This window comes from Mustela nivalis (genome assembly GCF_964662115.1).
Source record: "Mustela nivalis genome assembly, chromosome: 17".
Classification (NCBI taxonomy): Eukaryota; Metazoa; Chordata; class Mammalia; order Carnivora; family Mustelidae; genus Mustela; species Mustela nivalis.
In genome coordinates, this window is record NC_139036.1 from 10398796 (window position 1) to 10423790 (window position 24995).

At 38.0% G+C, this 24995-nt stretch overlaps 1 protein-coding gene across 14 annotated transcripts in view; it reads right to left on the bottom strand.

The window, feature by feature from the left end:
- The window catches only part of LOC309851020 (uncharacterized protein), a 44078-nt gene that overhangs the window by 9026 nt on the left and 10057 nt on the right, over positions 1–24995 (bottom strand). For 4 of the 14 annotated variants that reach the window (XM_082705746.1, XM_082705748.1, XM_082705747.1 and 1 more), the window contains 2 exons: positions 4719–4845; positions 3914–4009 (listed from right to left, as the gene is read on the bottom strand). The exons of 4 other annotated variants lie outside the window; for them this stretch is intronic. In XM_082705746.1, the coding sequence (XP_082561872.1) occupies positions 3914–4009; positions 4719–4845 (223 nt within the window). Of the gene's footprint in view, positions 1–3913; positions 4010–4718; positions 4890–24995 lie in introns of all 14 variants that reach the window. 6 more of the 14 variants (XM_082705749.1, XM_082705750.1, XM_082705751.1 and 3 more) reach the window with 2 other exon arrangements.

Here is a 24995-nt window from a genome sequence, read left to right on the forward strand (position 1 = left end):
TTCAGAATCTATTATAATAGAATGCCTTGATCTTCCTATCACGGGTTGACCTATCATCTGCACCTGCCTTCTCCATCCTTCCAAGTGTTAGAACCAAAGAGGCGGCCTCTGCCTATAAATGGTAAAACCCTCCTTTTCCTTTCTTGAGTTTATGCACTTTAACCTTCTGACACACTTTAGTTTTCATTCTTCACTGAGTCCCATCTTGGTCTTGCAACATCAATTTCTCCCTCTCTACTATGGCATTATTCTTATCAGCACTCAAATATGCCATAAAAACTCCCATCTCAAATATAAGACAAAAGAGTTTTGTTCTTCATTCCGTACTTTCCTGTAGCTACTGCCCCATTTCTCTTTCCCTCTTCATGGTGGTGGGGGGTATCTTCTCTAAAGAGTCATATAAACTATCTCTAAAGTCTACTTTTCATTCGCTCTTTTAAAAATATATAGTATTTTCCTTTTTTAAATTGTTCTTATTTTCTTAAAGACTTTATTTAATTGTCAGAGAGAGAGAGGGAGAGAGTGCACCAGCAGAGGGAGAAGCAGGCTTCCCGCTGCGCAAGGAGCCTGATGTGGGACTGGATCCCAGGATCCTGGGATCATGACCTGAGCCAAAGGCAGATGCTTAAAAATATATATAATATTTCCAACACTCAATGTTAATGAAAAGGACTGAAGATGACACAAACAAATGGAAAGGTATTCCATGATTATGGACTACAAGAACCAGTACTGTTAAAATGTCCATACTACTCAAAGGAATATACATATTCAATGTAATTCCTATTAAATACCAACAACATATTTCATATAATTAGAACAAATAATCCCAAAATTTGTATGGAACCAGAGAAGACCCCACATAGCCAAAGCAATCTCAAAAAAAAAAAAAAAAAGGCTCCTGGATGGCTCATTTGGTTAAGTATCTGCCTCTTGATTTTGGCTCAGGTTATGATCACCAACCCCTTTCAAAAAAAAAAAGAAAAGAAAAGAACAAAGCTGGGGGTTTCAGTCTCAGATTTCATGATATATTATAATGTGGCAGTGATCAAAACAGTGTAATACTGGCACAAAAACAGATATAGATCAATGCAACAGGACAGAACAGAGAGTCCAGAAATAAACCCATATTTATATGGTCAATTAACAAAGGACGCAAGAATATATAACGGGGAAAAGACCGTGTCTTCAACAAACAGTGCTGGGAAAATTGGACAGCTACATGCAAAAGAGTGATACTAGACCCCTTTCTTACACCATGCAGAAAAATAAACTCAAAATGGATTAAACACCTAAGTGTGGGAGCTCAAACCATAAAATTCCTAGAAGAGAACATAGGCAGTGATTTCTTTGACACTGGGCACAGAACATTTTTCTAGATACAGCTCCTCAGGCAACGAAATCAGAGGAAAAATTAAATTACTGGGATCACACAAAGCTAAAAAACTTTATGCATAGTGAAGGAAATCACCCACAAAACAAGAAGACAACCTACTGAATGGGAGAAGATAATTGTAAATAGATATTTACAATTCTGATAAGGGCTTAACATCCAAAATAAAGAACTTAACACCCAAACAACAAATGATTCAATTGAAAATGGGGAGAAGGCAGGAAAACACATTTTTCTGAAGAAATAGAGAACGGCTGATGGAAACATGGTAAGATGCTCAACATCACTACCCATCAGGAAAATGCAAATTAAAACCACAATGAGATATCCCTCACACATGCCAGAAAGGCTGAAATTAAAAAACATAACAAATAAGAAATGTTGGTGAGGATGTGAAGAAAAAGGAACCCTCAAAAAAAAACAAACAAAAAACAAAAAGGAACCCTCATTCACCACTGGTGGGAATGTAAATTGGCGCAGCCTCTGTGGGAAACAGTAGGTAGGTTCCTCAAAAACTTTAAAACAATTATCATATGATCCACTCATTCCACTACTGGGTACGTACCCAAATAAAACAAAAACACTAATTTGAAAAGATATATGTACCCCCATGTTTACTACAGCATTTTTTACAATAGTCAAGCTATGGAAGCCACCCAAGTATCCACTGACAGAGGAATGGATAAAGGAGATATGGTGTGTACATACAATAGAATATTACTTGGCCACGATAAAGAATGAAATCTTGCCATTTGCAACAACATAGATGGACCTAGAGAGTATTATGCCAAGTGAAATAAGTCAGTCAGAGTTTAATACAGGAAACAAAACAATGAACAATGAAAAAAAGATTAAAAAAACCCCAGACTCTTGAATACCAAGAACAAACTGGTGGCCACCAGTGGAGGCAGGTGGGGGATGGGTGAAATAGGTGAAGGGGATTAAGAGCACATTTATCTTGATGAGCACCGAGTGATGAACAGAATTACTGAATCATTACATTGTATACCTGAAACTCATATAAAACTATGTTAATTATACTTGACTAAAAAATCTGTAATATTGATACATGAAAAGATATGTATAACACCTACTGAGTTACCAATGGCATCACGATAAAATTCTCAAGTGAACTAGAATCCAACTCGTGGATTCCATCTCCACTATCAGCTTAACCCAAGTTACAATCTCTGCCTAGACTATCCTAACAACCTCATTACCTAGTTTAATGTCCTCAAGCTCGATTTCCACATACACAGTTACTTCCTAAAAATCCTTGATTAAAGTCCTTCAATGCCTTCACACTTGCTTTGATTAAAATCCAAATGGTTTTAAGCTACAAAGCTTAAAGTAGGCAGGCGGTTGTCTACGCAGTCTCCTGCTTACTTAGGCTTCATTCATAGCAGCCTCCTTTTCATTTTGAGAACACATTTCATTCCTTTACTTTTTAAAAAAGATTTTATTTATTTGACAGAGAGAGACACAGCAAGAGGGGGAACACAAGCAGAGGGAGTGGGAGAGGGAGAAGCAGGCTTTTTGCTGAGCAGGGAGCCTGACATGGGGCTCGATCCCAGGACCCTGGGATCATGACCTGAGCCGAAGGCAGAGGCCCAACGACTGAGCCACCCAGGCACCCCTCATTCTTTTCTGTGTCCAGTCCTTTGCCTGGAATGCTTCTCTTTTCCCCTTCCCTTGGCTGGGTGCTTCTGAAGCTTCAAGGCAGATGTCGCCCCTCAGAAGCCTGCCTTGACCATTTGGAGGAGGCACCCTCATCCCCATCCCAGTCACTCTTTTATATCCCCCAATTTATCTCATAAATGAAGACTTACAGCCATTATTTAGCTTCTTTTTATTTCTATACTTGTTAATTTCTCAAAATTTAATCTTCATGATGGCAGGGACCCGGTCCATCTTACTCATTGCTCTAGAACTAGTACCTAACCCACTACGCAGAATACAGATATCCAATAAATATTCATTAAATACATAAATACTGTATTTTGACTTTCCACTGGTTCCTTGTTTGTATTTTCAATTAGCAAAGAATCTGGAGGAGAAGAGGAGCGTGCCCCCAGAATTGCAGCAGGTTTACAGGGGAAGAAAGTTAAATAATGAGTAAGTAGGTCCGGCTTAAACGGAAAGAGTGGGGACCCTTAGGAAAGTGTTTTCAGGAAAAGTAATGAAGGAAGAGATGTCAGAAAATGGTTAAACAGATGAGAAAAGTGTAAAGTTAAAGTTAACTTAAGAGACAGAACTGAAAGCGGTGCTTCCTGCATGTCTGAATGAAGGACTAATTACGAAGATCATGTCCTCAAGAAAGTAAAGTAGCATGGGAATCAAAAGCAGAGAGGAGAAACAACAGGACAGGGAAAAGGAGAGAGCGAGCAAGGGACGGAGAGGCTCCCTTCTTCTGAGATCGTTTAGAGCAAGGATACTGCCCAAAATATTTCAGAGGTTCTGCTCCATCCATAACCCATGAACTTGAAAGAAATCCAGTCCTCCTGGTTCTTATGCACTCACCTGGGTAGGGGGTTCTTGCAATTTCTCTCACTACCACCCATGGTCCTTTTCCAGCCTCCAAATGAGATATCATGTCTGGTTTGGAAACTGCGAGCCCTGTTCAGAGAAAAATGAATAGGACTTGACTGTGTCTAGGAGTAAGAACTACTGCCAAATTTACTCTCAGCTCTTAATCTTCAGTGCAGAGTGGTTATTATGGAAGGTTCTAGAGATGCACTGCCCAATACAGTTGTCAACAGCCACAGGTGGCTATTTAAATTTAAGTTAGTGAAAACTATATAAAATTTAAAATTCAGTTATTCCATTGGACTAGCCAGATTTCAGGTTCTCAGCAGCCCCAAATATCTAGTACCTATCATACTGGACAGCACAGACACAGAACATTCTATTGTACAGCAGTGTTACAGATGATTACAAAGGAGTCCAACACTATGATCCTAGGTTTTCTGGGATCATAGATCATGGGAATAATCTGCATTTAGAAAGAAAATGAACACATCTGTTCCTTTCTTTCTGGAGGTACTGATAACTCCCATTTATAAAAATGATCAGAAAAAACTTCAGTCTTAAATCTGGGGAGCTGTCAACAATCTCCCAAGATGCCAATGAAATATGTATTTCTTACTCTACAATGGGTGGGCCACTTAACTAAGAGCAAGGGATAGCATGATCCCAACAATATCCCCCTAATATGAGATTTTAATGCCTAAACTCTAAGCCCAGGTCAGTTAAGTACTTTAGAGGCTCTGTATCTTCAGCATACCTGATCAAGTGGGTAGGTAGGGGAACCGGAAGTTATTCTTACCCAGGGAGACAAGATTCCTATAATTCTCTAGCATCACATCCTTGTGTAGGTTCCTCTGTGAAGGGTCCATCAACCTCCACTCTTCTAACGTGAAGTCTATAGCCACATCTTTAAACGTCACGGGATCCTAAAATAAATACACTGTGATCACCCAGCACTACACAGGGAGACCTGTTGGGCAGAATGATACATATAAAACTGGAGGAATACTCCAGAAATCAGAATCACCAAACTACCACTGAAGTCAACCAGTTCAACCCTCAGAGGCTGACGGAATCTCTCCAGCAATAAGAACTTAAAACCACAAGACGAAGCCCATTCAATTTCCTGAGTTTGACTTGAAGCAGGATTTTCTTTTCAGAATAATTAAAATCTGCCTTTCTCTAATTTTGAAATATGGGTCTTACTATATTATCTGGAGTAAAACAGCATGGTTTCCTCCTTCCCTAGAAAGTCCTAACATCTGATAACAGCTAGTAGTCTCTACCCAAATCATCCTTTCTCCCTCAAAACTCTGGCTTATCTATATTATCTGCTCTTCTTCAGTACCAAATCTACATAATATGACTTAATAAAACATACAGTTTATCATTCAGATTGTAGATACAGAATATCATAAGCTCTGTCTTTGAGCAAGAAAAAAATAAGAAATCATGGGCACTGTGGAGAACTTCTTTGGTCAGGATATGAATTATACATGTGCTTGTATAAAAAAATGCAAGAATGAGCCATAAAATTTTTTTAGTGGTTACCTGTTAGAAGAAGAAGGGAACAGAGAGAGTGCAGAGGACTGGATTTAGAAGCTAGACTCTTTTGAATATTTCTTGTTTTGTAGACCATATCAATGTGTTATGAAAAAATTAAAATCTCCAAAAATTAAAAGGAAAATGAAACCAGTCTGAAGCACCTTCATCAAAGATGAAATATTCTAAGTGACTTTAAAACAACAATTTTTTATATATCCTTTGTGAAATATATCCCGAGAAGAAAAAGAAGGGCAAAAAGCAAAAACTGGTTTTTTTTGTTTTGGTTTTGGTTTTGGCCAAACTTTTTATTTAGTATTCTGTAGTTGCTTAACATATACTTAAATGGTCTTATTGGTGGGAGGGGAAAGGGGAGGTTCTTGTAGATTCCCACGGAAATGCAAAATATGGCCTGCATTATCCATTTGGTTTTTTGGGTTTACTGGGTGAATAGCACTTTCCTTACATAAGCATCCGATCTCAGGTTTTTCATACTGAGAACATTGAGATTTCAGTTTGAAAACCCTCTGAAATCCTACAAGTAGCATACCCCGACCACCCTCTAACAGCTAGCTTGTTTGTATAGGCAGAAGGATTCACCTCTCCATTTTAGATGGCTAGATGTTTGTGGAAGGTCTTAGAATTGCTTTGCCTCACTTACTGGGAAAAATCGAACGTAGGAAGTGGCCTTTAGGGACGCTTTTAACTTGAAAAATTACAATACTAGTACAAAAGTCAAGTCTTACCACATTTAATATTTGCTTATTGAAAGCAATGTCATAAAGTCAAATAAGATTAAACAGGTTTTACTTTGTAATAGAGCTTGAAGTCCGGAATTGTGATGCCACCAACGTTGGCTTTCTTTTTCAATATCCCTTTGGCTATTTGAGGTCTTTTCTGGTTCCATATAAATTTTAGCATTATTTGTTCCATTTCTTTGAAAAAGATGGATGGTACTTTGATAGGAATTGCATTAAATGTGTAGATTGCTTTAGGTAGCATAGACATTTTCACAATATTTATTCTTCCAATCCAGGAGCATGGAACATTTTTCCATTTCTTTGTGTCTTCCTCAATTTCTTTCATGAGTACTCTATAGTTTTCTGAGTATAGATTCTGTGTCTCTTTGGTTAGGTTTATTCCTAGGTATCTTATCAAGACAGCATGGTACTGGCACAAAAACAGACACATAGATCAATGGAACAGAATAGAGAGCCCAGAAATAGACCCTCAAATCTATGGTCAACTAATCTTCGACAAAGCAGGAAAGAATGTCCAATGGAAAAAAGACAGCCTCTTCAATAAATGGTGCTGGGAAAATTGGACAGCCACATGCAGAAAAATGAAATTGGACCATTTCCTTATACCACACACAAAAATAGACTCAAAATGGATCCATCAAAAGAAATGAAATCTTGCCATTTGCAACAACATGGATGGAACTAGAGCGTATCATGCTTAGCGAAATAAGTCAAGCAGAGAAAGACAACTATCATATGATCTCCCTGATATGAGGAAGTGGTGATGCAACATGGAGGCTTAAGTGGGTAGAAGAAGAATAAATGAAACAAGATGGGATTGGGAGGGAGACAAACCATAAGTGACTCTTAATCTCACAAAACAAACTGAGGGTTGCTGGGGGGAGGGGGTTTGGGAGAAGGGGGTGGGATTATGAACATTGGGGAGGGTATGTGATTTGGTGAGTGCTGTGAAGTGTGTAAACCTGGTGATTCACAGACCTGTACCCCTGGGGATAAAAATATATGTTTATAAAAAATAAAAAAATTAAAAAAAAAACAGGTTTTACTTTTTTTCCCTCACAAGAACATAAAAATTATAAAAAACTATGTTTTCAATAAAAAATCATACTGTTGGTGGTAGTGAAGAAAATGCTATTTTGTAACTGCTGTGTGCATAGTGTTTGCTAAAGCAAATTAGTATATTGACGCCAATGAGAACCAATAAAATTAGCGTGATAGAAAGAAGATATATGATATTGGTGAGATGATGTAATAACTCCATAGATCCAAATTTGAATTGGAAGTATCAGTATAAACTCATGAATTATTTTAGTTTTAAGGAAGAAAATAAAATATATTTCTTAGTTTCATCTATGGAAAAGGCCTAAAAATATAAACAATAACTAATAAGGTAACATGATGCAAGCTAGAATTTGGCCTCTAAATATTACTTATCACTAAAAGGAACAAAGGCCTGGAACATTCTGTGATACCAAAGGCAAGGCAGCTATCAAAGACTACTAAGATCATATCTAAGATGCAGGAGAAACTTGAAGAGACTCCCACTACTTAATAATAATGGGATAATTTTAATATCAGTGAGGATAATAAATAGAATGGGTTTCAAAAACACATTTAAATTCATGATTCCATATACTACTATAAAAATACTCAATATTTTTGGAGGATGACTGGAAACTGATAAATAGAAAGAATTAACCTTTTGTCCATTTCTTATGGAAAATATTTATGGCTTGCATAGTAATCATTTGTGATCACACAATTGGTGAGGAGAGATTTCTCTTTATGGAAGGATTCCAGCTAATACATGAAAAGGAACAGAAAATTCAAATATCATCATTTTGCAACCTCTAATAAATTAAAGGGTCATCAGTGGGGCATTATGTGCCTTCTGCCAAAAATATTTTAAAAACAATCATATCAGAATCTGATTAAGCCTCCAGATCCAACTAACAATATCCAGGGACAGAGAAACATCTTAAATAACCCTTATTTAACAATCAATAAAATCCATGTTGTATGAAATGCTAAATCAATACTGTACAATAGAAGTGTATTGTCCAATAGAAATGTATTGCAAGTCACATATGTAATTTAAGGTTTCTAGCAGACCCATTAAAATCAAAGGAAACAAGTGAAATTTTCAATATTACTTAGCCTAATATATATGCAATATTATAATCTCAACACACAAAGTAAAAATTATTAATGAGACACTATCCTTGGTACTAAGACTTTGAAATAGGACACGCATTTTATTTATTTTTATTTTTATTTTTATTTTTTTAAGATTTTTTTTTATTCTACAGAGAAAGATCACAAGTAGGCAGAGAGGCAGGCAGAGAGAGAGAGAGAGGGAAGCAGGCTCCCCACTGTGCAAAGAGCCCAATGTGGAGCTCGATCCCAGGACCATGAGATCATGGCCTAAGCCGAAGGCAGAGGCTCCCAGGTGCCACTGAGCCACCCAGGTGCCCCATGACACGCATTTTAAATTTACAGGGCATCTCAATTTGGACTAGTTACATTTCAGGTGCTCAACAGCCATATGTGGCTAGAGGCTACTCTACTGGGCAACAGTACAAGTAAGTACAAATAACAGTACAAAGAAAGTACAAATAACGTGGGTTTCTTCAACGAATTATTACAAGGAGAAAAAAAGAGGGAAGTGGGAAATTCTAGCCTAAAAGTGACCTAGGAGACACTATTAACCAATCATAACATATGAATCAACCAGGGAAACAAATACCAAGTCAACATTTGATAATATTAAGGCTTTCTGCTGATTTTTAGCTGAAACTATGGTAATATACTTAACATTAAAAAACATGTTAAAGATATATGACAAGATATTTATCAATGAAATTATATAACGTATATGCTTAAAAATAATTAATGAGAGAGGGTAAGATTACAAATGAAATATGATTATCCAGTGGCTGATCATTGTTGAACACAGGCATTAGGTACAAAGGGATTCATGAAACCACTCTCTCTTCTTTTGTATACATACAGTGCATAATATTTGTCAGGTACTGATCTAAGGCCTTGTTATATAATGACTAAATCTTCCAATAACAAAGGTGCTAATAAGAAAATTGAAGCATAAAAAGGTTCCATGTCTTGTCCAAGTTCTCATAAAGGTAAAGTCTAGATTCAAATTCAGGCGGTGTGACTTCAGAATTCAAACTCATAATCCCTAACTCTATGATCTAATAAACTAAAGATCCTGATTAGCTGATTAGTCAAAAGCCTCAAGTTAGATTTTATTTGTCTATAATTTGCTCTATATCAGAAGAAACAGATTTCCTCTGGAGTGTTTTCCTGCCATATAGATCTTTATACTTGTCAACTGTTTAAACCCTTTATTTATTTGTACCTGAAAGTCCATGAAAAAAACTTTTCATTCTGCTAATAATAAACTATAGCTAATATGGGAGAGAATTACAGTACATAAACTTTACTGTTAAACACTTCACATGTCACTCAAAGTGTAATGAACTTACTGGGCTTTATTTTCTTTTAGCACCAAGAGCTAAGCCCCCAGTTAAGAAGGCCCTCAGCTCTCACCTTTGGCTTACCCTGAGGTTCTGTGAAAGCAAGAGTTGTAAACTCCTACTTAAGACTAGGAAGAGAAGGTATGCCCAGCACATACAAAAATCTTCTGACAAGTGCTAGAAGACTTGCTGGTTTAAGATGTTTAAGGAAATCTCTGTCCAGTCATTAATTACTATGTCAACCAAGCAGAATATTTCAAAGACTGCACATGACAAAGAATACAAACTTTACTGAATTAGTCCAGAAAAGTCACAAAACAGAACAGCGTAGCAGCAGCAGCAACAATAAACCCTGGGGACCAGAGAATCTGATTTCTAGAGTTGCTGCATCATTTTATTTAAATATGTGTTTTGAGGGGCACCTGGGTGGCTCAGTGGGTTAAGGCCTCTGCCTTCAGCTCAGGTCATGATCGCAGGGTTCTGGGATTGAGCCCTGCATTGGGCTCTCTGCTTAGCAGGGAGTCTGCTTCCTCCCCTCTCTCTCTCTCTCTCTGCCTGCCTCTCTTCCTACTAGTGATCTCACTCTCTGTCAAATAAATTTTTTTAAAAATATGTTTTTTGAATAAGAATTACAACATACACAAAGAAACTGGGGCACCTGGGTGGCTCAGTGGGTTAAAGCCTCTGCCTTCGGCTCAGGTCATGATCCCAGGGTCCTGGGATGGAGCCCCACATCAGGCTCTCTGTTCAGCAGGGAACCTGCTTCCTCCTCTCTCTCTGCTTGCTTCTCTGCCTACTTGTGATCTCTGTCTGTCAAATAAATAAATAAAATCTTTAAAAAAAAAAAGATATAAAAGAAACAAGAAAGCATGGGCCAAGCTTAAAAAAAAGTCAATGGAAAATGTCCTTAAGGAAGCCAAGAAATTGTACTTACCAAATAAAGATATTAAATGAATATTAAAAGTATATTCAGGGGCACCTGGGTGGCTCAGTGGGTTAAAACCTCTGCCTTTGGCTCAGGTCGTGATCTCAGGGTCCTGGGATCGAGTCCCGCATCGGGCTCTCTGCTCAGCAGGGAGCCTGCTTCCCTTCCTCTCTCTTCTGCCTGCCCCTCTACCTACTTGTGATCTCTCTCTCTGTCAAATAAATAAATGAAATCTTTAAAAAAGCATATCCAAAGATCTAAAGAATTAAAGGAAATTATGAAAATGGTATCTCATGAAATAGAAATTCTGTAGTTGAAAAACATAATAACTGAAATAAAAAATTCACTAGAGAGGTTCCGTGAAAGGAAAGAGCGAATTGAGCAGCAGTAGAGTGTGAATGTTTGTGTCTCCTTCTCCTTCCCCACTTTCATGTGTCAAAATCATAATGCCCAGTGTGATGACATTAGGAAGTCTGGCCTTCGGGAGATACTTAAGTCATGAAGGTGGAACCCTCATGAATGGAAGTAATGCCTTAGTAATGTAGCTCCAGACAGATCCCTAGCTCCTTCTGCCACGTCAGAGTACAGTGAGAAATCTGTGACCCAGAAGAGAGCCTTCATCTGAACATGCTGGCACACTGATATCAGACATCCAGCCTTCAGAACTGTGATGAATAAGTTTCCATTCTCTATAAGCCACCCAGTCTTTTGTCTATAGAAGCCCAAACAGATTAAAATAAGCAGGCAAAAAAGAGAGAGAGAGAGAGAATTGGTAACTTGAAAAAAGATAAAATGACATTATTTAGACTGAGGAACAGAGCAAAAAAGAATGAAAAAAGTAAATAGAACTTCAGAGACTTGTGGAACAATGAGAATACCAATATATGCATGATGGGAGTCCATGAAGGAGAGGGGGAAAAGAGGCAGAAAAAATATTCAAATAAATAATGGTTGGGGCACCTACAGGCTCAGTGGGTTGAACATCTGCCTTCTGCTCAGATTGTGATCCCAAGGTCCTGGGATAGAGTCCTGCATTGGGCTTCCTGCTCAGTGGGGAGCCTGCTTCTCCAGTTCCCTCTGTCCCCCTCTCATGCACTCTCTCTCTCATGTAAAAAAACAAAAAAACAAACAAACAAACAAACAAAAAAAACTCCCCAAATTTGGTGAACATTAATCTGTACATACAAGAAGTTCAAAGAACACTAAGTAGGATAAAATCAGAGACCCATGCCTACATATGTCATAGTCAAACTGATGAAAAGATTAGGAGAGAATCTTGAAAAAAGCAAAACAGAAGGGACTCCTTATGTGCAAGGGATCTTCAGTAACGATGTCAGTTGATTTCTAACCAGAAATCAGTGAAAGTAGAAGGCTGTGTTACAACATTCAGAATGCTGGAAGAAAAAAAGTCAACAAAGAATTCTACAACCAGCAAAATTATCCTTCAAAAATTATATATAGGGTGCCTGGTGGCTCAGTGGGTTAAGCCGCTGCCTTCGGCTCAGGTCATGATCTCAGGGTCCTGGGATCGAGGCCCGCATCGGGCTCTCTGCTCAGCAGGGAGCCTGCTTCCCTGTCTCTCTCTCTGCCTGCCTCTCCATCTACTTGTGATTTCTCTCTGTCAAATAAATAAATAAAATCTTTTAAAAAAAATGATATATAAAACATGAGAGAATACACTGCTAACACATCTGGCCTGCACTAAATTCATTTCAAGTAAAATGAAAGGACATTAGACAGTAACACAAGTCCACATAAAGAAATAGAAAAACATAACTCTACACATAACAATATAAACATATTTTCATTTGTAAATTTTTCATTTCTTATTTTCTGTTATTTTTTATTTTTCAAAGATTTATTTATTTGTGGGGTGCCTGGATGGCTCAGTGGGTTAAAGCTTCTGCCTTTGGCTAAGGTAATAATCTTGGGGTCCTCGGATTGGGCCCCACATCAGGCTCTCTGCCTGGCAGGGAGCCTGCTTCCCCCTCCTTTGCCTGCCTCTCTGCCTACTTGTGATCTTTCTCTCTCTGTTAAATAAATAAATAAAATCTTTTTAAAAAATTGTTATTAGAAGCAAAGAAAGCTATTTTGTAATGATAAACTGGTTAATTTATTAGTAAGACATAAAAAATTTAAACATATATTCCCTTAAAGGAATCTCAAAAAACAAGAAACAAAATTCATTGAATTGAAGAAACAAAAACATTAGCCAACAATAGATTTCAATGCCCCATTTCCAAAAACAGTACAAGTCAAAAGATCAACAAGGAAACAGTCGACTTGAACAGACATCTGTAGAACATGGAGGCATTCAGTTATAGCAGAACATACATTCTTCTCAAGTGTACATGGAATATTCTCCAAGACTGACCATATGTTAGGACACAAAGCAACTCTCAAAATTTTAAAAGACTGAAATCGTACAAAGTATCACTTCTGATTACAATGAAATGAAACTGCAAATCAACAAGAAAAAAACTAGAAAATTCAAAAGCACGTAAGAAATAAATAATTCTTAAAAAACTAATGAGTCAGGACACCTGGGTGGCTCAGTGGGTTAAAACCTCTGCCTTCAGCTCAGGTCATGATCCCAGGGTCCTGGGACTGAGCCCCGCATCAGGCTCTCTGCTCAGCAGGGAGCCTGCTTCCTCCTCTCTCTCTGCCTGCTTCTCTGCTTACTTGTGATCTCTGTCAAATAAATAAACAAAATCTTAAAAAAAAAAAAAACCTAATGAGTCAAAGAAAAAATCACAAGAGAATTTAGAAAATAATTTGAGAAAAATAAAAATGAATTACTTTCTATCAAAACTTGTGGGATAAGTGTAAGAAATGTGTGGTTGGAAGAAGATGCAGTGTAAGAAGTGTGTAGTTGGAAATGTATAGCTGTGAATGCCTACATTAAAAAAAGAAAGATATCAAATCAACACTCTAAACTCATACCTTGTGGAAATAGGTACTATGCAGACCCGTACTCTGAAAACTATAAAATGCTGATGAAAAAAACTGAAGACAACACAAAGAAATGGAAAAATATTCCATGTTCATGGATTGTAAGAACAAACATTGTTAAAATGTCTATACTACCTAAAGCAATGTGCAGATTAAATGCAACTCCACTCAAAATACCAACAGCATTTTTAACAGAACTAGAACAAACAATTCTAAAATTTGTATGGAACCACAAAAGACCCTAAATAGCCAAAGAAATCTTGAAAAAGAAAAGTGAAACAAGGTATCAAAATTCCAGACTTCAAATTATGTTACAAAGCTGTAGTAACCAAAGCAGTATAGGACTGGCATAAATACAGACACATAGATCAATGGAACAGAATAGAAAACCTAGAAGTAAAACCATAATTACATGGTCAACTAATCTTCAACAAAAGAAGAAAGAATATACAATGGAAGAAAGACAGTGTCCTCAGCAAAGGGGATTGGTAAAACTGGACAGCTACCTGCAAATGAATGAAACTGGATGACTTTCTTACACCAGACAGAAAAAATAAACTCAAAATGTATTAAAGGCTGAAATGTGAGAACTGAAACCGTAAAAATCCTAGAAGACCACACAGATAGTCATTTCTCTGACAACAGCCATAGCAAAATTTTAAGATACGTCTCCTGAGGCAAGGGAAAGAAAAGCAAAAATAAACTACTGGGACTACATCAAAACAAAAAGCTTCTGCACAGAGAAGGAAAGAACCAACAATCCAAAAACAATGTATTGAATGGGAGAAGATATTTGCAAATGACATATCTGATAAAGCACTAGTATTCAAAATATATACAGAACTGATACAACTCAACAAAAACACAAATAATCCAATCAAAAAATGGACAAGAGGGGCGCCTGGGTGGCTCAGTAAGTTAAAGCCTCTGTCTTCGGCTCGGGTCATGATCCCAGGATCCTGGGATCGAGCCTCACATCGGGCTCTCTGCTCAGCAGAGAGGCTGCTTCCCCCCGTCTCACTCTTATGCCTCTCTGCCTACTTGTGATCTCTCTCTGTCAAATAAATCAATAAAATATTTTAAAATTTTAAAAATGGACAAGAAGACTTTAACAGACATTTCTCTAAAGAAGACATTTGGCCAACAGACACATGAAAAGATGCTCAACAACACTCATTAGGGAAATGCAAATCAAAACTACAATGAGATACCACCTCACACCTGTTAGAATGGCTAAAATCAAAAATCCAAAAAGAACTGCTGGTGAAGTTGTGAAGAAAAGGAACACTCATGCACTACTGGTGGGAATGCATCCTGGTACAGCCACTGTGGAAAACAGTATGGAGCTTCCTCAAAAAGTTAAAAATAGAACTACTCTATGATCCAGGAATTGTATTTCTGGTTATTTATCTAAAAATATGAAAACTAATTCGGAAAGATATATGCACCCCTATGATTACTGCAGCATTATTTACAATAGGCAAATTATGGAAGCAACCCAAGTTGTCCATCAATAGATGAATGGATAAAGAAGATGTGATATACATGTGTGTATACATAATGGAATATTATCCATCCATCAAAAATGAAACCTTGCCACTTATAACAACATAAATGGATCTAGAGAGTATAATCCTAAGTGAAATAAGTCAGTCAGAGAAGGACAAATATCATATGATTTCACTCATATGTGCAATTTAAGAAACAAAACAAAGGATTAAAGGAAAACAAAGAGAGAGAGACAAACCAAGAAACAGATTTTTAACTATAGAGAACAAACTGATGGTTACCAGGGGTGAGCTGGGTGGAAAGATGAAGGAAATGGGTGATGGGGATTAAGAGTACACTTATCACAAGTGTACTAAACACTGAGTAAGGTACAGATCTGTTGAATTGGTTAGTATATTGTACACCTGAAACTAATACAACACTGTATGTAACTATACTGGAATTAAAATTAAAAATTAATACAAAATAAATTTATACCTTAAGGAACTAGAAAAAGAAGAACTAGAAAAGGAACTAAATTTTTCTTTAAAGTAGAAGAAAATAATGAATATCTAAATGGAGATAAACAAGATAGAGAATAAAAAAAAGAGAGAGAAAATCAACAAATGCAGAAGTTGGTTCTTTGAAAAGATTACCAACCCTTAGCTAGACAAAGAGATAAGACTCAAACTGCTAAAATCAGGAATGAAAAAGGAGACATTGAGAGAGTCTGACAGAGACAGGAAGAGGTTACCTGGCTGGGTGGAAGATGGAGGGGGAGAATACCACGAGGGTGCAGCTGGTCTCTAGAAACTGGAAAATACAAGGTCACCAGTTCTCTCCCAAAGCTTCCAGAAGGAACCAGCACCACTAGCACCTTGACTCCAGCCCAGCGAGACTTTTTTCGGACCTACAGAATGTAAGGTAATGAGGAGGAGTCAAGATGGCGGAGAAGTAGCAGGCTGAGACTACATCAGCTAGCAGGAGATCAGCTAGATAGCTTATCTAAAGATTGCAAACAGCTGCAAATCCATCGGCAGATCGAAGAGAAGAAGAACAGCAATTCTGGAAACAGAAAAACAACCACTTTCTGAAAGATAGGACTGGCAGAGAAGTGAATCCAAAGCAACAGGAAGATAGACCCTGGTGGGAGGGGCCAGCTCCCGGCAAGCGGCAGAGCAACGGAGCACAAAATCAGGACTTTTAAAAGTCTGTTCCGCTGAGGGACAACACTCCAGAGGCTAAATCGGGTCGAAGCCCACCCGGGGTCAGCGTGGCCTCAGGTCCCGCAGGGTGACAGAAGGATCGGGGGTGGGGGATGGGGGGTGTCTGAGTGTCACAGAGCTTGCGGGTATTGGAACGGGAAAGCCGGCTACAGAGACAGAGCCGACAGTAAGATCACAGCTCAGGGTTACCTTGAACCAGTCGCAGGCTCGGTGAGCTCGGAGCGCGGCCAGAGGTCAGGCAGACGGGAGTTACTGGGTGGTGTTCTCTGAGGGCACACTGAGGAGTGGGGCCCCGGGCTCTCGGCTCCTCCGGGCCGGAGACCAGGAGGCCGCCATTTGTATTCCCGTCCTCTGGAACTCTACGTTAAGTGCTCAGGGAAAAAAACTTCTGAAAGCAAACCCGAGCGGATTACTCAGCCCGGCCCCTGGTAAGGGCGGTGCAATTCCGCCTGGGGCAAAGACACTTGAGAATCACTACACCAGGCCCCTTCCCCAGAAGATCAACAAGAAATCCAGCCAAGACCAAGTTCACCTACCAAGGAGTACGGTTTCAATACCAAGGAGAGCAGCAGAACTCCAGAGGAGGAGAAAGCAAAGCACGGAACTCATGGCTTTCTCCCTGTGATTTTTTTTAGTTTTGCTGTCAATTTAATTTTATCTTTTTCATTTTTTTTCTCTTCTTCTGCTAAAATTTTAACTTTTACCCTTTTCTTTTTTAACGTTTTTAACTAGTTTATCTATATATATATTTTTTTTCCTTTTTATATTTTTCTTAATTCGTTTTCTTTTTTTTAATTCTTTTATTTTCTTTTTTTTTTCTTTCTTTCTTTTTGAACCTCTTTTTATCCCCTTTCTCCCCCCTCACGATTTGGGATCTCTTCGGATTTGGTTAAAGCATATTTTCCTGGAGTTGTTGCCACCCTTTTAGTATTTTACTTGCTCCTTCATATACTCTTATCTGGACAAAATGACAAGGCGAAAAAATTCACCACAAAAAAAAGAACAAGAGGCAGTACCGAAGGCTAGGGACCTAATCAATACAGATATTGGTAATATGTCAGATCTAGAATTCAGAATGACAATTCTCAAGGTTCTAGCCAGGCTCGAAAAAGGCATGGAAGATATTAGAGAAACCCTCTCGGGAGATATAAAAGCCCTTTCTGGAGAAATAAAAGAACTAAAATCTAACCAAGTTGAAATCAAAAAAGCTATTAATGAGGTGCAATCAAAAATGGAGGCTCTCACTGCTCGGATAAATGAGGCAGAAGAAAGAATTAGTGATATAGAGGACCAAATGACAAAGAATAAAGAAGCTGAGCAAAAGAGGGACAAACAGCTACTGGACCACGAGGGGAGAATTCGAGAGATAAGTGACACCATAAGACGAAACAACATTAGAATAATTGGGATTCCAGAAGAAGAAGAAAGAGACAGGGGAGCAGAAGGTATACTGGAGAGAATTATTAGGGAGAATTTCCCCAATATGGCAAAGGGAACGAGCATCAAAATTCAGGAGGTTCAGCTGTGAGTTTCCGTAGTGTAGTGGTTATCATGTTAACCTAACAAAATTCAGGAGGTTCAGAGAACGCCCCTCAAAATTAATAAGAATAGGCCCACACCCCGTCACCTAATAGTAAAATTTACAAGTCTTAGTGACAAAGGGAAAATCCTGAAAGCAGCCCTGGAAAAGAAGTCTGTAACATACAATGGTAAAAATATTAGATTGGCAGCTGACTTATCTACAGAGACCTGGCAGGCCAGAAAGAGCTGGCATGATATTTTCAGAGCACTAAACGAGAAAAACATGCAGCCAATACTATATCCAGCTAGGCTATCATTGAAAATAGAAGGAGAGATTAAAAGCTTCCAGGACAAACAAAAACTGAAAGAATTTGCAAACACCAAACCAGCTCTACAGGAAATATTGAAAGGGGTCCTCTAAGCAAAGAGAGAGCCTACAGGTGATAGATCAGTAAGGAACAGAGACAATATACAGTAAAAGTCACCTTACAGGCAATATAATGGCATTAAATTCATATCTCTCAATAGTTACCCTGAATGTTAATGGGCTAAATGCCCCAATCAAAAGACACAGGGTATCAGAATGGATAAAAAAACAAAACGCATCTATATGTTGCCTCCAAGAAACTCATTTTAAGCCCGAAGACACCTCCAGATTTAAAGTGAGGGGGTGGAAAAGAATTTACCATGCTAATGGACATCAGAAGAAAGCAGGAGTGGCAATCCTTATATCAGATCAATTAGATTTTAAGCCAAAGACTATAATAAGAGATGAGGAAGGACACTATATCATACTCAAAGGGTCTGTCCAACAAGAAGATGTAACAATTTTAAATATCTATGCCCCCAACGTGGGAGCAGCCAACTATATAAACCAATTAATAACAAAATCAAAGAAACACATCAACAATAATACAATAATAGTAGGGGACTTTAACACTCCCCTCACTGAAATGGACAGATCATCCAAGCAAAAGATCTGCAAGGAAATAAAGGCCTTAAATGACACACTGGACCAGATGGACATCACAGATATATTCAGAACCTTTCATCCCAAAGCAACAGAATACACATTCTTCTCTAGTGCACATGGAACATTCTCCAGAATAGATCACATCCTCAGTCCTAAATCAGGACTCAACCGGTATCAAAAGATTGGGATCATTCCCTGCATATTTTCAGACCACAATGCTCTGAAGCTAGAGCTCAACCACAAGAGGAAGTTTGGAAAGAACCCAAATACATGGAGACTAAACAGGATCCTTCTAAACAATGAATGGGTCAACTGGGAAATTAAAGAAGAATTGAAAAAAAATCATGGAAAAAATGATAATGAAAATACAACGGTTCAAAATCTGCGGGACACAAAAAAGGCAGTCCTGAGAGGAAAATATATAGCAGTACAAGCCTTTCCCAAGAAACAAGAACGGTCTCAGGTACACAACCTAACCATACACCTAAAGGAGCTGGAGTAAGAACAAGAAAGAAACCCTAAGCCCAGGGCGCCTGGGTGGCTCAGTGGGTTAAGCCGCTGCCTTCGGCTCAGGTCATGATCTCAGGGTCCTGGGATCGAGTCCCGCATCGGGCTCTCTGCTCAGCGGGGAGCCTGCTTCCTCCTCTCTCTTTCTGACTGCCTCTCTGCCTACTTGTGATCTCCCTCTGTCAAATAAATAAATAAAATCTTAAAAAAAAAAAAAGAAACCCTAAGCCCAGCAAGAGAAGAGAAATCATAAAGATCAGAGCAGAAATCAATGAAATAGAAACCAAAAAAACAATAGAGCAAATCAATGAAACTAGGAGCTGGTTCTTTGAAAGAATTAATAAAATTGATAAACCCCTGGCCCGACTTATCAAAAAGAAAAGAGAAAGGACCCAAATAAATAAAATCATGAATGAAAGAGGAGAGATCACAACTAACACCAAAGAAATAGGAACTATTATAAGAACATACTATGAACAACTCTATGCCAACAAATTTGACAATCTGGAAGAAATGGATGCATTCCTAGAAACATATAAACTACCACAACTGCACCAGGAAGAAATAGAAAGCCTGAATAGACCCATAACCAGTAAGGAGATTGAAACAGTAATTAAAAATCTCCAAACAAACAAAAGCCCAGGGCCAGACGGCTTCCCAGGGGAATTCTACCAAACATTTAAAGAAGAACTAATTCCTATTCTCCTGAAACTGTTCCAAAAAAATAGAAATGGAAGGAAAATTCCAAACTCATTTTATGAGGCCAGCATCACCTTGATCCCAAAACCAGAAATATATTCCATCAAAAAGAGAGCTATAGACCAATATCCTTGATGAACACAGATGCGAAAATTCTCACCAAAATACTAGCCAATAGGATTCAACAGTACATTAAAAGGATTATTCACCACGACCAAGTGGGATTTATTCCAGGGCTGCAAGGTTGGTTCAACATCCGCAAATCAGTCAATGTGATACAACACATCAATAAAAGAAAGAACAAGAACCATATGATACTCTCAATAGATGCTGAAAAAGCATTTGACAAAGTACAGCATCCTTCCTGATCAAAACTCTTCAAAGTGTAGGGATAGAGGGCACATACCTCAATATCATCAAAGCCATCTATGAAAACCCACCTCAAATATCATTCTCAATGGAGAAAAACTGAAAGCTTTTCCGTTAAGGTCAGGAACACGGCAGGGATGTCCATTATCACCACTGCTATTCAACATAGTACTAGAAGTCCTAGCCTCAGCAATCAGACAACAAAAGGAAATTAAAGGCATCCAAATCGGCAAAGAAGAAGTCAAACTATCACTCTTCACAGATGATATGATACTATATGTGGAAAACCCAAAAGACTCCACTCCAAAACTGCTAGAACTTGTACAGGAATTCAGTAAAGTGTCAGGATATAAAAGCAATGCACAGAAATCAGTTGCATTTCTCTACACCAACAAAAAAAACAGAAGAAAGAGAAATTAAGGAGTCCATCCCATTTACAATTGCACCCCAAACCATAAGATACCTCGGAATAAACCTAACCAAAGAGGCACAGAATCTATACTCAGAAAACTACAAAGTACTCATGAAAGAAATTGAGGAAGACACAAAGAAATGGAAAATTGTTCCATGCTCCTGGATTGGAAGAATAAATATTGTGAAAATGTCTATGCTTCCTAAAGCAATCTACACATTTAATGCAATTCCTATCAAAGTACCATCCATCTTTTTCAAAGAAATGGAACAAATAATTCTAAAATTTATATGGAACGAGAAAAGACCTTGAATAGCCAAAGGGATATTGAAAAAAAAAACCAAAGTTGGTGGTATCACAATTCCGGACTTCAAGCTCTATTACAAAGCTGTCATCATCAAGACAGCATGGTACTGGCACAAAAACAGACACATAGATCAATGGAACAGAATAGAGAGCCCAGAAATAGACCCTCAACTCTATGGTCTACTAATCTTCGACAAAGCAGGAAAGAATGTCCAATGGAAAATAGACCGTCTCTTCAATAAATGGTGTTGGGAAAATTGGACAGCCACATGCAGAAAAATGAAATTGGACCATTTCCTTACACCACACACAAAAATAGACTCAAAATGGATGAAGGACCTCAACGTGAGAAAGGAATCCATCAAAATCCTTGAGGAGAACACAGGCAGCAACCTCTTCGACCTCAGCCGCAGCAACATCTTCCTAGGAACATCACCAAAGGCAAGGGAAGCAAGGGCAAAAATGAACTATTGGGATTTCATCAAGATCAAAAGCTTTTGCACAGCAAAGGAAACAGTTAACCAAATCAAAAGACAACTGACAGAATGGGAGAAGATATTTGCAAATGACATATCAGATAAAGGACTAGTGTCCAGAATCTATAAAGAACTTAGCAAACTCAACACCTAAAGAACAAATAATCCAATCAAGAAATGGGCAGAGGACATGAACAGACATTTCTGCAAAGAAGACATCCAGATGGCCAACAGACACGTGAAAAAGTGCTCCATATCACTCGGCATCAGGGAAATACAAATCAAAACCACAATGAGATATCACCTCACACCAGTCAGAATGGCTAACATCAACAAGTCAGGAAATGACAGATGCTGGCGAGGATGTGGAGAAAGGGGAACCCTTCTACACTGTTGGTGGGAATGCAAGCTGGTGCAACCACTCTGGAAAACAGCATGGAGGTTCCTCAAAATGTTGAAAATAGGACTGCCCTATGACCCAGCAATTGCACTACTGGGTATTTACCCTAAAGATACAAACGTAGTGATCCAAAGGGGCACGTGCACCCGAATGTTTATAGCAGCAATGTCCACAACAGCCAAACTATGGAAAGAACCTAAATGTCCATCAACAGATGAATGGATCAAGAAGATGTGGTATATATACACAATGGAATACTATGCAGCCATCAAAAGAAATGAAATCTTGCCATTTGCGACAACAAGGATGGAACTAGAGCATATCATGCTTAGCGAAATAAGTCAAGCAGAGAAAGACAACTATCATATGATCTCCCTGATATGACAAAGTAGTGATGCAACATGGGGGCTTAAGTGGGTAGGAGAAGAATGAAACAAGATGGGATTGGGAGGGAGACAAACCATAAGTCACTCTTAATCTCACAAAACAAACTGAGGGTTGCTGGGGGGAGGGAGGTTGGAGAAGGGGAGTGGGGTTATGGACATTGGGGAGGGTATGTGCTATGGTGAGTGCTGTGAAGTGTGTAAACCTGGCGATTCACAGACCTGTACCCCTGGGGATAAAAATATATGTTTATAAAAAATTAAAAATTAAAAAAAAAAGGAGACATTACTACTACCTTACAGAAATTAAAAGGATTATAAGAGAATACTAGGAACAACTGTATGCCAAAAAATTAGAAAACCTAGATAATATGGGCAGATTCCTAGAAACACACAAACTACCAAAACTGACTCAAGATGACATAGAAAATACAAATATGTCTATAATAATTAAACTTCCCACAATAAAAGCCCAGGTTCAAGTGGCTTCCCTGAATTCTAACAAACATTTCAAGAAGAATTAATACCAATCTTACACTAACTCTTCCAAAAAAACTTTAGGAAATAATCCTCAACTCATTCTATGAGGTCAGTGTTAATAAAACAAGACAGATGCAAAATTTAAGGAAGAACCAGGCAGAACTAATTCACTCTGATTCAGTTTGAATCCTGCAACAAAGAAAACAAAATATATGCCATGGCAAATGCGATTTACCCCAGGAATACAAAATTCATTTAATATCTTAAAATCAACCAACATAACACATAATATTAGAAGAATAAAAAACAAAGCCCACACAATTATCTTAACAGAATCAAAAAATTATGTGACAAAACCCAACAAACCAGAAACAGAAGCAAGCTTCATCAACGCAATAAAGACCATCTATGAAAGCATGAATCTAACATCATACTTAACAGTGAATGGCCATATGCGTTCCCCCTGGGATTACAAATCTCACAAAGATGTCTTATCTCCTCACTTCTATTCAACAGTGTACTGTATGTTTAAGCAAGAAAAACTAGAGAAGAAAAAGAAATAGAAGGTATCCAGACTCAAAAGGAAAAAGTGAATTTCTATTTGGAAATGACATAATCTCTACTTATAGATGATATTATCTTACATACAGAAAACCCTAAGGATTCCACACTCGTGCACATGCACATACAAACAAACAAAAACCCTTTTCCTATGAAAAAAACTAGATTAGCAAGGTTCAGGACACAAGATCAATATACATAACTCAACTGTTCCTATACATTACCATTGAACATTTCAAATAAGAAATTAAGAAAAAAAATCCATTTAAGAGAACAAAAAGAATAAAACACTTAGGAATGAATTTACACAAAAAATGTGTAAGACCCATACATTAAAAATACAAAATATCACTAAAAGAGACTGGAGGACACTTAAATAAATGAGAGGACATTCCATATTCTTCTTACTAGAATGCAGTATGAACACAGGAATATTTCCCAAATTGATTAACACTTTCAACACAAGCCCTAAGAAAAGTCTATCTGCCTTTCTTGGAGCTATAGAAATGTTAAAATGTATCATCAAAATACTGGTTCTACTCAAATTAAAATTAAAACTAGGGGCACCTGGGTGGCTCAGTCAGTTAAATGTCTGACTCTTGATCTCAGCTCACATCTTCATCTCAGGGTTTTGAGTTCAAGCCTCAAATTGGGCTCAATGGTAGGCGTGGAGCCTACTTTAAAAAATATATTAAACAAAACTAAGCTCAGTACTTCTAAACAGGATGCAGAATTTAAGAAAGAGTCAGACAGGGGGGTGCCTGGATGGCTCAGTGGGTTAAAGCCTCGGCTTTCAGCTCAGGTCATGATTCAAGGTCCTGGGATAGAGCCTCACATCGGGCTCTCTGCCCAGCAGGGAGTCTGCTTTCCTTCCTCCCTCTGCCTGCCACTCTGCCTACTTGTGATCTCTATCCCTCAAATAAATTTAAAAAAATAAAAAAGGAAAGAAAGAGCCAGACAGAATTAACCTTCTCCCAAGGACTCCCCATCAGAACAAAAATAAACCCCATGAATTTTTCACCATGTAAAAAATAATGGTATTTTCCGACAGTTCATGGTTCAAAGCCTGAAACTATTAATATTTTCACCTTAAAAATTTTTAAGTCTAAACTGTCATATGTTCAAGGACAAATTTAAGAAGGATTGGCCCAGTATTAAATTTCAAAAAGACTATATAAAAATTATGTGTAAGAGTCTCAGAATGTATGTTGTCACAAAAGCAAAAAGAAAAGCCCAGATTCACATAAAATATTCTTGGAATAAAACCAAATTCTAAAGTGTAATTTTGTAAAAACTTAAAAACATAATTCTGGGGGAAAAAAAAGGAGCTGAACTTCAACATACTCTTTTTTTTTAAACCATAATTATCTATAAGAGAGGAAGTAAGAATATAAATGGGGAAAAGACAGTCTCTTCAACAAACGGGTGTGGGGAAGTGTGACAGCTATATGGAAAAGAATGAAGCTGGACAACCTTCTTATACCCCCCCCACAAAAATAAGGTAACAACAAATTAAAGACCTAAATATAAGACCTGAAACCATAAAACATCTAAAAGAAAACAAGGACAGTAAACTCTTGGACACTGGCCTTAGCAACAGT